General features: G+C 40.7%; 1 protein-coding gene across 11 annotated transcripts in view; it reads right to left on the bottom strand.

Annotated features, from left to right (window-relative positions):
* PALLD (palladin, cytoskeletal associated protein) overlaps positions 1-15,724 on the bottom strand; it is a 435,452-nt gene that overhangs the window by 46,527 nt on the left and 373,201 nt on the right. For 7 of the 11 annotated variants that reach the window (XM_055385765.2, XM_063705635.1, XM_063705636.1 and 4 more), the window contains one exon: positions 3,776-4,447. The exons of the other annotated variants lie outside the window; for them this stretch is intronic. In XM_055385765.2, coding sequence (XP_055241740.2) covers positions 3,776-4,447 — 672 coding nt within the window. The remainder of the gene's footprint in view (positions 1-3,775; positions 4,448-15,724) is intronic. 11 annotated transcript variants of the gene reach the window in all.

Raw genomic sequence — 15,724 nt, 5'->3', positions numbered from 1 at the left:
AATACATCTGTATAAAAGCTCTTATTGACACATGCTCTTCTTTGTGACAAACATGGGGCAACATTTCAAACCAAAGTCCTGCTTATATAAAACAGGTAGTTAAGAGCATACAACATTGTGGCACTGTGGCTATGTGGCACTCCCTTATGAGCACAGATTCCAAGAATGTGAAGATGGCAAAAGAAACAGTGCCAGTCTGGTTCCAGGGATGGGTCTGATCTGATTCACCCTTCAGACTTAGTATGGCCACTCAGAGACCAGCAGAGCAGAACTGCCACACTATGCCTGTCGGCACTGCCAAATCTTCTGGGTTTCTTCTATGTCTTAGGGCTGATTTACTATGTGGAGAAACATGGTTACAGCAATGCAGGCTGTAACACCAACTTACCAGCAATAGTGAGGGGAATAGAATACATTAATTTTATAAAAGTGCAAACAGATTTCTCTCTAAGGCATGCTCTCCTTACTGCCTCCATCTAAAAGAGTTTGTCAACTTAATATTTGTATCTGTTGACAGCTTTGTGCAGGGCAATATTTTGCCAGTGACCCCAGTAAATTTGGGGAAGATGTAGCATAAAGGAAGAAAGGCATTTGAGGAACTGTATGTATAGAAGTTCCCCAGACCGCAGTCAACCTCTCTCCGGCTCACAGAGCAGCATGCAGTTGGTTGACTGCGGTCTGGGGAACTTCTATACATACAGTTCCTCAAATGCCTTTCTTCCCCAGATTTACTGTGTTTTGCCTCGGCTTTGTGGTTTATCACTGACATCCATGACCTTTGTTCCCTGCTTTGACCTCTGCTACCCAAACATATGAGAAACAGAACCTTATCTCCACCAACTGTTTAGAAACTTAGTACTTACTAACCTTCCTGTCTACAGATGAAAATAAGAACAGTGTGAAACAAACAGAATAAAACAGCAAGTATACAAGTATGATTAAGCAAACTAAGAGAGACTGGACACAGTGGCTCAGGCCTGTAATCCCGGCACTTTGAGAGGCCAAGGCAGGCGGATCACCTGAGGTCAGAAGTTTGAAACCAGCCTGGCCATCATGGTGAAACCCCATCTCTACTAAAAATACAGAAACTAGACGGGCGTGATGGCTCACACCTGTAATCCCAGCTATTTAGGTGGCTGAGGCATGAATTGTTGGAACCCAGAGGCGGAGGTGGCAGTGAGCTGCAATTGCACCACTGCATTCCAGCCTGGACAACAGAACAAGACTGTCTCAGAAAAAAAAAAAAAAAAGAAAAGAAAAGAAAAGAAAAGAAAACTAAGATATTAGAAATTTATATTTAAGATTTTGGTAAAACAAGGCAAGTGAAAAAAACCTAATGAATTTCTACTTAATTGCGTTACATATAATCAATCAATTTGTTGGTACTTGATATATATGGCAAAACCATCCAGCTAAAGAAATAACACTTATAAGTGAAACTGAATATATACATCTTATGATAACTTGGCAGTTCCTGCAAGTTCCAGGATGCCAAAGTCATGGCAGCCCTGATAGGGACACTCAATCTTTGGCAAATTATTTGGATTATTATGATAAACAAAAATAGTAACATTTTTGTTTTTAATTCAGAATGCAAATGACAGATCCCATAGTATGCCAGAGGAAAAACATGTTTCAAAAGACACATCTATGAAACCAAAATAATGAATTCTTCAAGTGTGCGTGATTTAGCAACAGGAAAATTCCTTGAGGACAAAACGGTAACCACATAATAATGGCTTACTGAGCAGGCATGGAGCTAAAAATCTGTAGTCTGGTATTGCCACTTCGATGTCACAGCACTTCACTATCTTTGGGTACAGTTTTCCATGGCCACAAAATCGGCACGACTTCTCCATTAATTTTTAAGAAATGGCAGGAACGACTGGACTCTTGTGGTAACAATTATAAGCTATTTTGACTCCATAAAATGAGTCACTGTGATAGATGGTGACAAGAAGCAAGTGCTCCTGTTACTTGAGGTAAGCCATTAAAACTTGCTTATCTTAAGAAGGTTTCAAAGTCACTGATCAGCACAAACTGCTCTTTCTACTAAAAATGATAAATGGCACAATCATCACCACCTTTGAAAAACGAATCTTTGATCAAATTCTATATGAGAAATATTAGAACAGATTATTTACACAGTACTCATCTTCCTGGGAAGCAAGACTTGGTACCCTTTTAATGAGAGAGGATGAAAAAGTGTCATGCAACAAACTCTGGCTCTTTGGGTCTCTCTAACAGCTTCTTTGTACCAAGATAATACACTTCCTTTTCTAACAGCTAAATAAAAGCTCAAAGAGAAAAAACAAGGGAGAAGGACAAAGGTTCTCCTCAGACAAGTTGACTGACAACTTTTAACAGAAGTCCATTATCACATCATTACTATATTTGGCTCCTTTTTTGGACTTGTTTCTTTACATATTCATTGGACTGTGTTTCGCCCAATAAGGATTTGAGAAGAAGGCAGATTTCAAATTAATGTAATCAACATTTAGGAAGTGTCCAACAAAAGAAGCATTGCTAACTGAAGCTGCCTGGTACACCTTTGTCGAGGCCCGACATAGCAATGCTTGCCTTTAAGGTGGCATTAGTGTATCCTAGCAATGGAACACTTTTATAGATGAATGAAAATAACTTGAATTCTAAGATCTCCTTTTTACTCTTTAGTAGAGTTCCTTCTTTTTCTCTCTGAACAATAGTATGCTTCTGGCAAACTCTGAAGTAGGATTTCAGAAGGAAGAGTTGAGATATGGGTGCTGGCTTAACCTTTGCAAGCACTTCCTCATTTTTGAAATCTTCAGTAAAATGAGTAAGTACTAGCATTTACTCATTTTACTCTTCAACCAAACATGCCAAACACCTGTACTGTATTTTTTTGAGGATTTTACTGTACTTCTGTAGGTGTTATTTATCCTCAAAGATTTTCCATTTTAAAGACCTCATAGGGCTGCCACATCATCACTGTGATGTAAAGAGAGACATATTAGATCACCTGCAAACAGAAAGAGATAGAGGAGGCATGTAATGTATCTCGAGATCACAGGCCAGGGACAAAACTGGCATCATCATTTCTCCACTAGGTTGCATACACCCTCATTTATCTACATCAAAACATAAAGACATTTACATGCTTTTGCCCCCTTCCAGTCAATCACTAGATTTACACAAAGGCTTATTTCTTAAATCTGTTAATTAAGGTTTTTCAAAAACACTAAGTATATACTTAATAACCAAACTCCTTCACATCCATTGTAATGCTGGCATGAAATATTATAATAAAACACATAGTTTGGTGGTGAGAGCATGGATTCGTGTCTCGGTTTAGTGGTTATGTGACCCTGGGCAATTTATTTAACTCCTAGACTCCTCAGTACTTTAACTGGGGCAATGCTACCTCTTAGGAATGTTGTATCAAATGAAATAATACATGTGAGTTGCTTAGCACAGTGCTCAATAAATGATAGCTAAGTCCCCCCCCCGTCATAATGATTAAGAGAGGGCACTCATAGATTTTGAATAGTTCCTCATGAGAATCTCATATTAATTCAGACGAAAAAGTTCTGATTTTGATAATGTTAAGTGGCTACGCAAGAATCACTGAGTCAAATTGCCGTTAAGAATTTTTACATCGCACGGAGAGAAATGTGTGAAATGTTACTGGGGCGCTCTGGGTTGCAGGCTGATGGGAGCGCGTATATGGAGATGTGGGAGTCCCAGGGCGACCCGAGGAGGAGGGGCAGGGAAGTGGAGGACCGCGGCGGTTACTCACGCGGGGGTGACACCCTTGGGCAGCCCCAGGGCATTGACGGCCGCCGGCGGCGGCTGCGAGGGCAGCAGAGCGCTGAGGAAGGCCGCGGGCGTCTGGCTGTGGCCGAAGCGGGTGGCAGGCGACGAGCAGTGGGACGCCTGCCCCGGGCTCGGGAGCGGCGGTGGTGGCGGCGGCAGTGGGAACACGTCGGGCACCGGGAAGGCAGCCGTGGGGCTGAAGACCGGGGGCGGCGGGGGCGGGGGCGACGGCGAGGAGGAGCCCCACGGGGCCTCGGGCTCAGCGCCGAAGGGCTGCGCGAAGGGCGGCACGGGGGCGCGGCCGAACTGCCTCGGCGTCGGGGACATGGGCGACGGGAGGCTGGACGAGCTGGGGCTGGAGGCCGGCGTGCCGTGGCCCGACGCGGGCCCGAGGTTCTGCGCGGCGATGAACTGCTTGGGGCGCGCGTAGTTGAAGGAGCCGGAGGACTGCATGGCGGGGGCGGAGCGGGAGGCCAGCGCGCTCATGGGCTCCGGGGACGCGGGCGGCGTGCAGGCCGCGAGCTCGGGGAAGGCGGGCGGCGGCGGGAAGGGGGGCGAGGGCGGCGCGCTGCGCGGGGCTGGCGGAGGCTGCCGAGCGCCGGCCTCCTGCTCCAGTCGGATTTGGTTCTGGAGTTGCTGGATCTTCAGAGGGTCCCTGGGGGGAGAAAGAGAAGTGACACCTTCAGAGACGGAACGGCCAGGAACGTGTATTCCAGGAGTGAGCTCAGCTTGTGAGCATCGCTTGGCACTTAGGCCAGCTGCAGAGAACACCCAGGGAACGGGCACACGTTAGCAGCCCCAAGTGTGGGGCCAGCAGTTCATTCTGGACCAAGCGCTAAGTCAGTGAAGTATGCTCGCCCATTTCACTCTCATTTAAGTTTCACATAAGGTGATCCCAACCAGTTTACAAATCCTGATGGAAATTTTGTCTGACTTCCAGGAGCCATATTTTGTTTTTAACGGATCAAGAAATATTAAGAGAAAAACGTTTCGACATCAATTCTCAGTCCTCTCATTCGTAGCCAATTTTTGGTAAAAGAATTCTATCAAAATGAGAAAGTTAAAAGCAAAAAAACACTTGGTTGAAGTTATATTTGGCAGATTTCGGTTAGTCCAATTTGCCTATTTCAGTGCTGTCAACTCTACATTCAATAAATACCACAGGTGGATTTTTTTAAAAATTTACTTTAATCTCTACATTTGTCCCCTAAGAAATTCTTTATGCAAAATTTTAGTAGTAAACTGAATTGCGAATTTCTTACACAAACCTTAATACACATTGATATTGTATGTTATTTCAAACACATGTAAAGAAGTGACTTCTATAACAGGTAGGTGTTCAATAAACAATAGCAAAAATTTTAAAATGATGTATATTTAATTCCCCAAATATTTACCATTGAGAAGAGATAGTTCAAATTTTTATTTCTGAAATAAGAGTAAGCAGCTAGCAATGATCTAATATCTCACTCTTTTACTCAAAAACTTTGCTGTACATCCAGGATGTTTTCCTTTATTCACATGAGGTAAACATAGGGACCAATAGCTGTCAAAAGAAACTTCAACAGAAGGTGGCACTGTAACAAGCAGATAAAACAAGTATCTATGAATAGACAATAAACCTTTTAAAACTAAAAATCAGACCCCAAAACTTTCTTATCCATAGGCAAAAATCAAGCCTTCAGAGACTCAGCAATACAAAGAATTGAAGTGGCCAATAAAAAGTGAAAAAATATCTAGGTCTTTTCTCAAGTATCATGAGCTGTGGGAACATCAGCAAGTTCTAAACTCTGTCCTGTGTCTTCTGTTCCCTTCTATAATTATCCAGTAAAGTGATTACACTTAAGTCCATGAGAAGACAAAGACACACTTTCCTGGGAACTGAAAGGTGTAATGAGGAGATGGTTCTATGTTCTTAATATGTACAGAGCATCAAATACTTGAACAGCAAAGAACTTTGTGGGGTCCTATTGAACTTGAGTGTTTTAAAAGTAGGCATGTCACTGCTGGGATTCACCACTGCCCTGAAGTTCCAGATGTCTGTGTGGTTTGGGTAGACTGTCCAGCACATGTGCTCTGGCATTCATGCATTTAGAACTGGCCCAGGAATAGAACTCATAAAAACCACCCACTAGCTCTAAAATCCATTATCCAGCACTCTCCATTCCGAGTCCCCAAATGCTTCATCTCCGTGCCTTTGCTGTCTCTCTTACATTTCCTCACTGGGGCAGCATGCATCCCAGTCCCAGGATGTTTATCAACACTCTTCCACACCCTTCAGCTGACCTCTGCATCTGGATTAGAAGCCATCTGTGTGGCTCTCCTCAAAGGTGCTGCTCCCCTACTCTGTCCCCACCTGGGCTCACAATGGCCAAAGCCACAGCTGTGTTTTAAGTATTTTAGGCTTGGCCTGGCATCAGCAAATTGCTGTGTGTGGTGGCTCTGCTGAAGGAGCTACAGACATCATATCACGCTCTGTACCTGATGTGAGGATTCCCTGGTCCCAGAATTAGGGAGTGACTCTTGAGAGCCAGTATTCAAAGAAACCAGGGCAGGAAAGCCCAGACCAGGACTATATTGGTTCTCAACTTCTCCATGGGTCAGCTTATTCATTCGGGCATTAAAAAGAACCATCATGTTTGCTAACCCAAGTGGGCTTAAAGCTGTGGAAGCACTAACTTTAGTATGAAGTGACAGTTTAAGAAATTATTAACGTAGCATTTCACAAGAAATGAATGGGCATTCTAGTGATTTGGCTGCTAGTATATACTGTAGTGAAGAACTTTACTAGCGTTTTGACTTCACCATTTTTAAGTGGTTCAGTGAGGCATCAAGAATATAATATGCAGGGACTGGAGGGGGTGGGGAAAAGGAGCGCAAAAACATTTATTTTGAATTTTAAAGTGTCTGACTTTATTTCTGTGCAAATGATAATCTTCTAAATACTTGAGTTAAATGGATTTCATATCTGGACTGTGATGTGATGAAATGCACAATTTTACCATTTTCTTCTTCCTCATTAAGCTATTTTTAGAAAAGTTGATTTTCACAGAGATAAAAAGGCCGAAAGAATGAAAGGTACCAGAAAGGCAAGGTTGCCTATAGCTTTTGGAAATTACTTAGAAGTTATTTGTCATAAGAAATTCATTACTTCTTTAGTTTCTCCATTTTTTCCTGCTGTCTTTTCTCTGAAAACATGAAACTGAACTTTTTAGAAATACTATGTATTTCCAAATAGTATGTATTTCCATAGTATTTTGGAAATACTATGTATTTCCAAATAGTACGACAAGTTAAGCGTTCTAGATAGCCCTAGTTGCAAATGTACTTTGAGTGTCATTTGTTTAAATCTTTGGTCTTGCACAAGTAATCCATCAAATTTCTCCCAGCTTCTTTTTTCCCCTCTCTCCTCCATACCCCTAATTCAAAAAATCTAAGCGATTCCCCACTCTTGCCCATCCTTCAATTCTAAAAGTTTTGATACTGAAGGAAAGGGGACCGTCTAGACCTGGCACAGTCCACTTACACATGGGAAGACTGGTTTTAAGTAACACTCAAGGCCACAGAGCAAGTTACCTGCAGAGCCAGGTTAGAACCTGTGTCTGTCCCTGCTCTTTACACTACTTCAGGCATGTAACACATAAAAGGACCCTGACCTTCAATGTGACTTAAAAAAAAAAAAAATCTGTGGCTATATTTTCCTTTTGAGGACTTTATTCACTTTTATACCTTACTGCAGCTGTAACATCCAGGGCCTTTAGGATCTGAATCATCAGTTAAGGTTTTCAATACATATTTAAGAATATATTTAAGAATATCTGACTTCAAACTTGATTTCATGCTAACTCAATAGATTCCCCTCATACATTATAGAAAATAACTCCTCTACCCCAGTGGTTTGCAGAAAGCTTTCAACAAGAATAATTTTACAGATGGTTGGATGGGGCAAAGATTTAGATTTGACAGAGATAAGGAGAGGTGTATGACCCAATTTATTTTCTAATTCAGTCATCTCTCCTATCACTAGATTAAAGCAAGTTCAGAAAAAGTTAACCACACTAAAAACACTGTCCCAAGTGGCAGAATGGTATATGACAAAAAGGGCTAGAGTCACAGTTAGATCGAACTGGCTTGGAACCCCAGCTCAGCTGGCTACTAGCTTGTGGGGTCATTGTGAGAATTAAATGGGCACAGTGCCTGGTTCAGAGTATGAGCTCAATAAATTATCTTTCATAGCAGAAGAGAATCATGCCAATTCTGGTTACTTTACAAACCAGACCTTTTAAAACAGGAACAATGTTTTACTTATTGCAGGGGATGTTTCTCTTCACCTATGTCCATTGCAAGTGGCTAGCAGGGGAACAGCAGTGGCAGGTGGGCAGATGGGGAACTGGAGATGGGGCTGTCATGAGACCAGCTAAGATGGCTGGTTTTAGCACTGCTCCTCCGCCTTCTCCTCATCACGAAGCCATAGGGCACTTATCACGTGCCTAGCACTGGAGACACACACCAACCCTAGGAGGCAGGGATGGTTATCCCCATTTAAAAAATTCACCATCAGTTAGTGAGGTCAAGTAATGTGTCCAAGGGCAGAACCTGGATGTGAAGGGCTGGCTGGCTTAGAAAGCCTGGTGCCACATCATTCTCTATAGAGTGCTCAGTAAACAAAAAAGGTTTGTTAAAATGTTGGCTATTATCACTACATATCCCTTTTTCTCTGGGAAACTGCAACCCAAGTTTAAAATAAATGATATGAAAGTAAACTTCTGGAAAACAACTTTTATGTAAATTGGAAATTCCTGGTATGTCTCTCTGGAGCAATATCTGGATTGCAAGTAATTTATCCCCTGCTCATAATAAAGATGGGGTATTCGTAATTGTCTAGAAAAACTCTTGAGATCACAAAGCTGAAAAACATTTGTGATCTATGAATAAATATGCTATTGGTTTATATGCTTTCTTTAATATTTGATTGTGTGACAGAAGCCACTGTATGAAGAGTTGCAAGACTGCACCCTCTGAACCATAAGCTCCTCTGGTCCTGATATTTATAAGCACTTTAAAAGTAAGGAGGGTAACTTTCAGCATCCTCACAGCACCTGGCCAAACACTAAACATGGTGGACTCATCACTGTCAATGACAACAATGATATAAATTTCTTACTGCAATTCTGTACCCCATTGGGTTCATCAGGCATATTCAGTAGGACATTCCTATACTAGGAGGGTCCCATATTGGACTGGGAAATCTTAAGAATTTTCAAATGAAGGTAGGTAAGTGAATTAGGGATAAGCTGGTAGGTGTTTCCACAATATATTCCCATCTGGCTAAGATTAGCTCAGTATCATATGCATGAGACTTCAATGTATCAATTCTGGGAATGTATAAAATAGAAAATAAAACTCCTACAAGGGCTTGCCACTCAGGTAGTACCGATTCAGTTCCATCTATAACTTTATTATAGTAATGCTTCAATTGTCTTTTAAAATTCTATTACTCAGAGCTCAATTGATATCTTCATATCACAGAAGCTAGGTCCACTGCATGAAGGTCAATATCTAACAACTTGATTTGTTTAGCACTAACTTATGATTGCCCCTTAGGAAAAGGTATATAAATCCCAATCTTAAGAATGATCATTTATTTACACAGTAAGGATTAATAAAAGACCAATGAGAATGTATTGCACTGGGCTTATGGGAGGTTGTGAGTGCAAAAATAATTCAAATACATTCCCCTAAGGTTGGGGGAGAAGGCAGGGATAAAAATCTGGATTTTCTACAAAGTACCATAAACAAAAAAATGCTAGAATTAAATTAAAATTGATTACTGCTTGGGATTATGTATAAGTTTAAAATGTATTGCAAAAGGACATAGGTTTCTTTACAAAGCCCTATTTTTTGACCTTTAATGCATTCTGAACCTTTTGTAAATTGTGCTGACTTTCCAAACAAAGCCAGAACTGAACACAATTATGGAGGAGGGCTCAAGGGAGAAGTGACCTGAGTGAAATCAGCACATGACTTGAGTCTCTTTTAGAGAGACTTTTCCTTTGTACTTAGAGTAAGAGCCATATTTGGCTCTGCCACAGAAAAACAGTAGCTTTGTATGTCTTAATGCATAAAGTTGATCTCTATTTGAAGTCATTCCATGTACCAATAGAGAGAGAGAGAAGGAGCAACTGATGACCAATTCCTAATCCTCCTGGGAACTTCTCTGGAATATCAAAGGATGGCTGAGTCTCTCATGTAACACGAAGAATAGGAATGAGAGGTAGGGGAGATGGTGTTCTTCAAGGGTCAGTAGCAATGTGAACTGTTTCTCAAAAGTTGACTCCTGCCGCTGGCTCCCAGATGTTGAGATGTCTCATCTAGGAGGTCTGTGGAGATCCAACTCTCTGTGGGGTAAATGGTCACTTTGGCTCTGAGAGGGCTGCAGGATGTGGTCCAAAGAATTTATAGCCCCACCAGAAGAGCAGGATTTGTAGCCTGACATAAATTGCATATGATAAGGGACAGGCTTTGCCAGTGCCTGCAGTTGTGATGTGCCTGAGGAATCTAACACAGAATGCTGGCGCTTCAGTCCCAGCCTCTTTTTGGGGGAGGAATCCGAAAGTCAGCTTCTAAAAGAGTTGACTCTGCATCACAGTTAAATGCCCAAAATGATTTTCATTTCTACTGATGCAAAGGCCAGTAAAAACAGCAGGAAGATATTAGTTGATTCTTATAAAAACTATGCTAATTTAGTGAACATTAAAATGAATTAATACCGACTGTTCCTAATAGAAAATGTTTGGTTTCAATTCTTAACATAGACAAAGTACATTTTTGAAGAAAAATCTGTTTTTCAACCTTTTTTTTTTCAATGCTTGAAGCAAAATCAGTGATCTCATTTCTAATTGAAATACCAAGGAAAAGCTCCCTGTGAGACAGATGTTGAGAAACTTTAAGGTCTTAAGTATAAAATTTCTCTGAGATTTTGAAGAATTAGGGAAGAAAGGACAGACAGATATTTCACTTTCTGTCTTCCAATGAAATGACGAATTTGGCATATTTTAAGGTTTCATATGGTTAATGTTTTCCCCGACTTTTCATTTTCATTCATCACACAATGGCTGGTGCCATCCCTTGTGTCAGTCCCATCATAGCTTATGCTTGCTGGGTTGAATACATCCAAAACAGTGGTATGCAGTCAGTATTTATAAGAGTCGATTACTACTAAGGGCAGAGTGTCATCTCTTTCCAAACAAATAACCATTATCTACTCCCCAAATGGCTTTACAAAAAGTAGCAATCCTCCCACTTCGCTGAGCCCTCCATTTTCAGTATCTTCCTCTTTACTCACAGGGAAGCCACTCAATAAATATCTGTTGAATTGAAGTTAAATCCCTAGATTTCTATACAATGTAAAACTCCCTGTTCCATCAAGCTCTGTGGCATTCAGCAACACACAGTTGCATTTTCCTAAGAGAGTATTCTTAGAAATAAAGCCACTATCATGCAGGTTATTTACAAGTAAAAACATGGAGTCAGCCCAGTAGAGAAACGTTCAGATAGTGCGGCTCCTGCTCTGCCACGTTCTGTTTATGACTTTGGATATTTTATTTATCCTTTCTGGGGTAGTTTTTCAACTTTAACGTCCTAATAAACTTTTAGATTTTATGACCTGTCCTCTTTAGCCCTGTAAGATTTAAATATTATAAAGAACCTGATTTCAAAGAAACTGGTAAACTTGGACAACTAAACAAGTCCAAGTATGGTACTTATTTGTGTGTGTGCATATATTAACCTTATGCATATGCTGTTTTCACACCTATTTAAACTGTTTTTGAAAAACGTATATATCAGTTTTTGGAAAACAGAAGAAGATTTTAAAGGCATTCGAGAGGCAGATAAAAACAATTCCATGGTAAATCTTAAAAAAGGAAGAATATTCTGTAAATAATCTGTTCTGTGAATATTCTGTCAACTAACTAGCTAATGTCAATTGCATTTTTTTTTCTTAAGACAGATATACCTATAGATAAATTCTACCCAGATCAAGAGAAAAATAGCTTTTATGTTTTGTGTGTCTCAAAATAGTTTCTATGGGGCTAGAGTTGGATGTGGTTCTGCTATAATGCTTTCCCTTAAAGGAAACATGGAAACTATTTCAGTGGTAAGTGGCCAATGTTCTGTTAATAACCCTTTCCCCTCTTTCTGCCACAACTCTTTTGGATGTTTTGGCTTTGACATTTCATTCAAATATGAAGATAGGGTTGTGCTATGCTCAGCAGTCCCATGGCTTTTCTCTGCCTTCATTCTTGGTATCTCTGCAGCCTCTGACAGTGGGCTCACCCACTCCATCTTTCTTGAAGCATTCTTCTCCCTTGACATCACTAACAACTCTCCTTGTTCTCCTGCTTCTGGGACTGTGCCTTACTTCCTTCACTGGTTCTCCATCTCTCTAAATATGGGTACCTTACCAAGATCTAAACTTTACGCTCCTCTTTGCACAAGGAGTCAGTCAGCTGCATCACTCTCACTCCCTGATCTCTCTAACCCAGCCCTCAGTCCTGAATTCCATTATCCACTTCCATGTGACATAAATGTGCTACTTCACTTCAAACTTATGTCTAGACAGAGCTCCTCTCACCCTGATCTAACTTGTCTCCCTAAAATAATATCTGATATTTAAGATACCCATAATTTGGCCTCAAACAGTCTTAACAATCTTATCTCCAACTAATGCTGCTGTATCTCTTCTAAGTTTGTTGCTCTTATTGTTCCCCAAACCCATTTTGAGTTTTCCTTCCTGTTGGCCTCTTCTCATGCGCTGCCCTCTTTTGGAGGGCCACCCCCACCAATTTCTCTCCATCCACTGTCTTCATCCTTTTGTGCCCATTTCAATGCCCATTTCTTCTTGAAGCCCTCCCCAGTAACATCTAGCAGTTCTTACTCCCTCCTCCACACTACTCCAGCCCACAAGGCTGGCATGGCACTGTCAGTTTGGCAGTGGCATTATCATCTCACACACCAGCCCAGATCGCCCAGAGCCAGATGTGTTCTATCTTCTTGATTATTACAGTGTTTTGCACATAGATGTCACTTACTACCTGTCAAAAGATTGCCAGGCATCCTTTTGTGTGGAAAACAGGAAAGGGAAACGCATCTTCTAATAAAGGAGATATATATGTATCACAGCTCTTATAGTAACAGTACTTATATATTTCTGGCTTGTTAGTATCCAAAATGTGAAACTCCCAAACCCGAATGAGAGCGTTTGTGAACCTGGTAATGCAGCTCCTAATTTGGCATCTGTGAGGCACTCCATCATGTTCCAGGCAGTGGCAGCCTGTACCAGTGCCCATTTTCCATTTAATTTGGTTATCAGTCAAAAACGCAATAAGTTTATGTTTACCTTGAAGAGAAGTGCCTTGGGGATATTTTCAGTACTTGGTGAGAACTTCAGTCATCTCTAGGCAGTTCTTTCCTTTGATAGGACCCATTCTTCCCATCCCTGCACTGTTCTACAGCCACTTTTTCAAAACATAGACTGTATCCTGAGATAACAAAGTTGGTCCCTATACAGAGAGAGGAAACAGTTCCCTTGTGTGTCCATTGTGTAGTGTAGCAAGTCATAAAAGACCGGACAGAGTGTTTCTAACAAGGCCGCATTGAGTGCCTGTGTTGGGGCTAGAAGCTAAAGCACTGATGTCTGCCTGGAACATCACACTGATGTCTGTATTCATTTTTCAAGTGTTGTGAAGTACTGCCAGGAATCGCTTATGGCTGATACTAAGTTAAAGAATGTGTAGGTGGAGGTCATGCTATATTTCTGGAAGGAGAATGAGGCCAATGGTTGAATGCATGGCAGTAAGCATTCATACAAGCAAGTAATGACTCACTAGTAGGTGGAGAATTGAATGAGTTTCTTCTTAAAGTCAATTTCCTGAAACTCCAAGTGTGGCAGACATCTGTTTTTATTCTCTACCATTCTTCTTTCATCTGATAATAGCACTCCTCCCTCCCTTTACAGATACGCTTCTACCCTATTCCTTGTGGGTCTGCCAGTCACAATCCTCTTGCCCTTGGTTGCAGGGTGAGCATGTGATCCAGGACTAGTCAACTGGTATATGGCTTCAGCAAATTATCCAAGGATAAGTATATAATCCAGGTCAGGCCAGGCCAAGCAGGGCCTTTCCCTGGGACTTTTCATACTGAAGATGGAAGGGAAATGTGTCTAAAAGGATAGAATCACCTAGAGTTCCTGCCATCATGGAAGGGTCTACAAAAAGGAAGCCAGTACATAAAAAGCAGCCAATTCCTTATACAAAAGAAAAAGGGAGAGACACAGTTAAAATCGGAATACTATTTTAGCCGCTGGATCCAGATAACCCTCAGACCAGTTTTATCTCAGAATTTTTTTTTCTTTTTTTTTTTCTCTTCACTTAAATTAGTTCAAATGGTCTCTTAACACTTTTTAGAAAGTGGCCTTGGAAACCAACAAGTCCAATATCCTTATTTTACGATATGTAGATGGAGACACAGGAAGATCAAGAAATTGCTGTTATCAGCTGGTTGGTACCAAAGGCCCAACAGGAACATCTTGCTGGTACGAACAATATAAAAATTAATCTAATAGCACTATCGGAAGTTGATGAATCAATAAATGGATGAATTCATATATTGTTCATAAACTTGTGAAAGAAACCACCAGAAGGGCTAAAAACAAATAGTTTAAAGTGTTCACCTCTGGAAAGTAAGACTAGAATGAGGTGGAGGGGAGACATCTTTTATTTTTGCATTTTACACTCTTCTATACTATTTGGCTGTTTTTAACTATGTGCATATAAAAAGTATAGTGGTTAAAAAGACTCTTAAAACATAAAACTCCATAAGTTTGTAACTTAAAAGAAGGCCTTAGACAGTAACAAAATATCCTGGAGGCCTGAGAAGGGTATCCATTCATCCATTTCCTGTGTTTAAAGCCACCAGGGGAGGCCTTTTCCAAATAATTTCATCAAGCATGACTATTGCTACTACTACTGCCAGCACCAACAGCGTCACCACATCTAGTGATGAGAGCTAACTACTATAGAGCACTTACTATGTACCAAACACCATTTTAAGCACTTTTCCCTCTAAACTCATTTAATTTTTACAAAAACCCGAGGAGAGAGGCCACTTTTATTATCTCCATTTTACAGATGAAGAAATTGAGGCACAAAGATATATAGTAAGTTGTCCAAGATTATGCAGCTGGAAAGAAGTGGAGACAGGATTTAAACTGAGGAGCTCTGGCTCATGACCATGACGTTACCATGTCTCTAACCAAAGCACCACGACTTACCTTATATTTACCATGTGCAATGAATGCGACTTCCTCAGACACAGAGGACCTTTCTGATTTGGGCTCCACTCAAGACTATGGCTCTAAGTCTGCCCCTCCTATCCCCTATTTCTTTGTTATTGAGATACAGATATTGCAATGGCACCCAAAACAGCTATAGAGACAGCCGGGCTATGTCCTGAACACATTCCATGCATATAATGTTAGGTAGTTATGTCTCATATGCTAGACTTAAAAACATTTACTGGAAAAACTATAAGAATGTACAAAGCAACCTGGAGGAGCTGACTTTGAAACTAAGAAATTAAATTTGCTTCCAGAATTTCTTACTTCAGTGTAAGTACCATCAACTAGCATTCATTATATTGAGAAACTAATGAATGGTTGTTCTCTACTAAACAAACATCATGTATTTACAGCTAAATATTGTATATCCAAAATGTGAACAGGAAGATGAAACCAATTGATAAAGGTTCTTACTTCACATCTTCCAAGTATAGTATTAATTCAAATTTCTGAGAAAAATCAAGAGACATATATCACATAAGGGCAATAAATACTACCATAGAATTTCATGGTATGGAAGTTCCTGCATACTTA

Source organism: Gorilla gorilla, chromosome 3, assembly GCF_029281585.2.
Source record: "Gorilla gorilla gorilla isolate KB3781 chromosome 3, NHGRI_mGorGor1-v2.1_pri, whole genome shotgun sequence".
NCBI classification, from domain to species: domain Eukaryota; kingdom Metazoa; phylum Chordata; class Mammalia; order Primates; family Hominidae; genus Gorilla; species Gorilla gorilla.
This window is presented reverse-complemented; position numbering and strand designations above follow the sequence as displayed.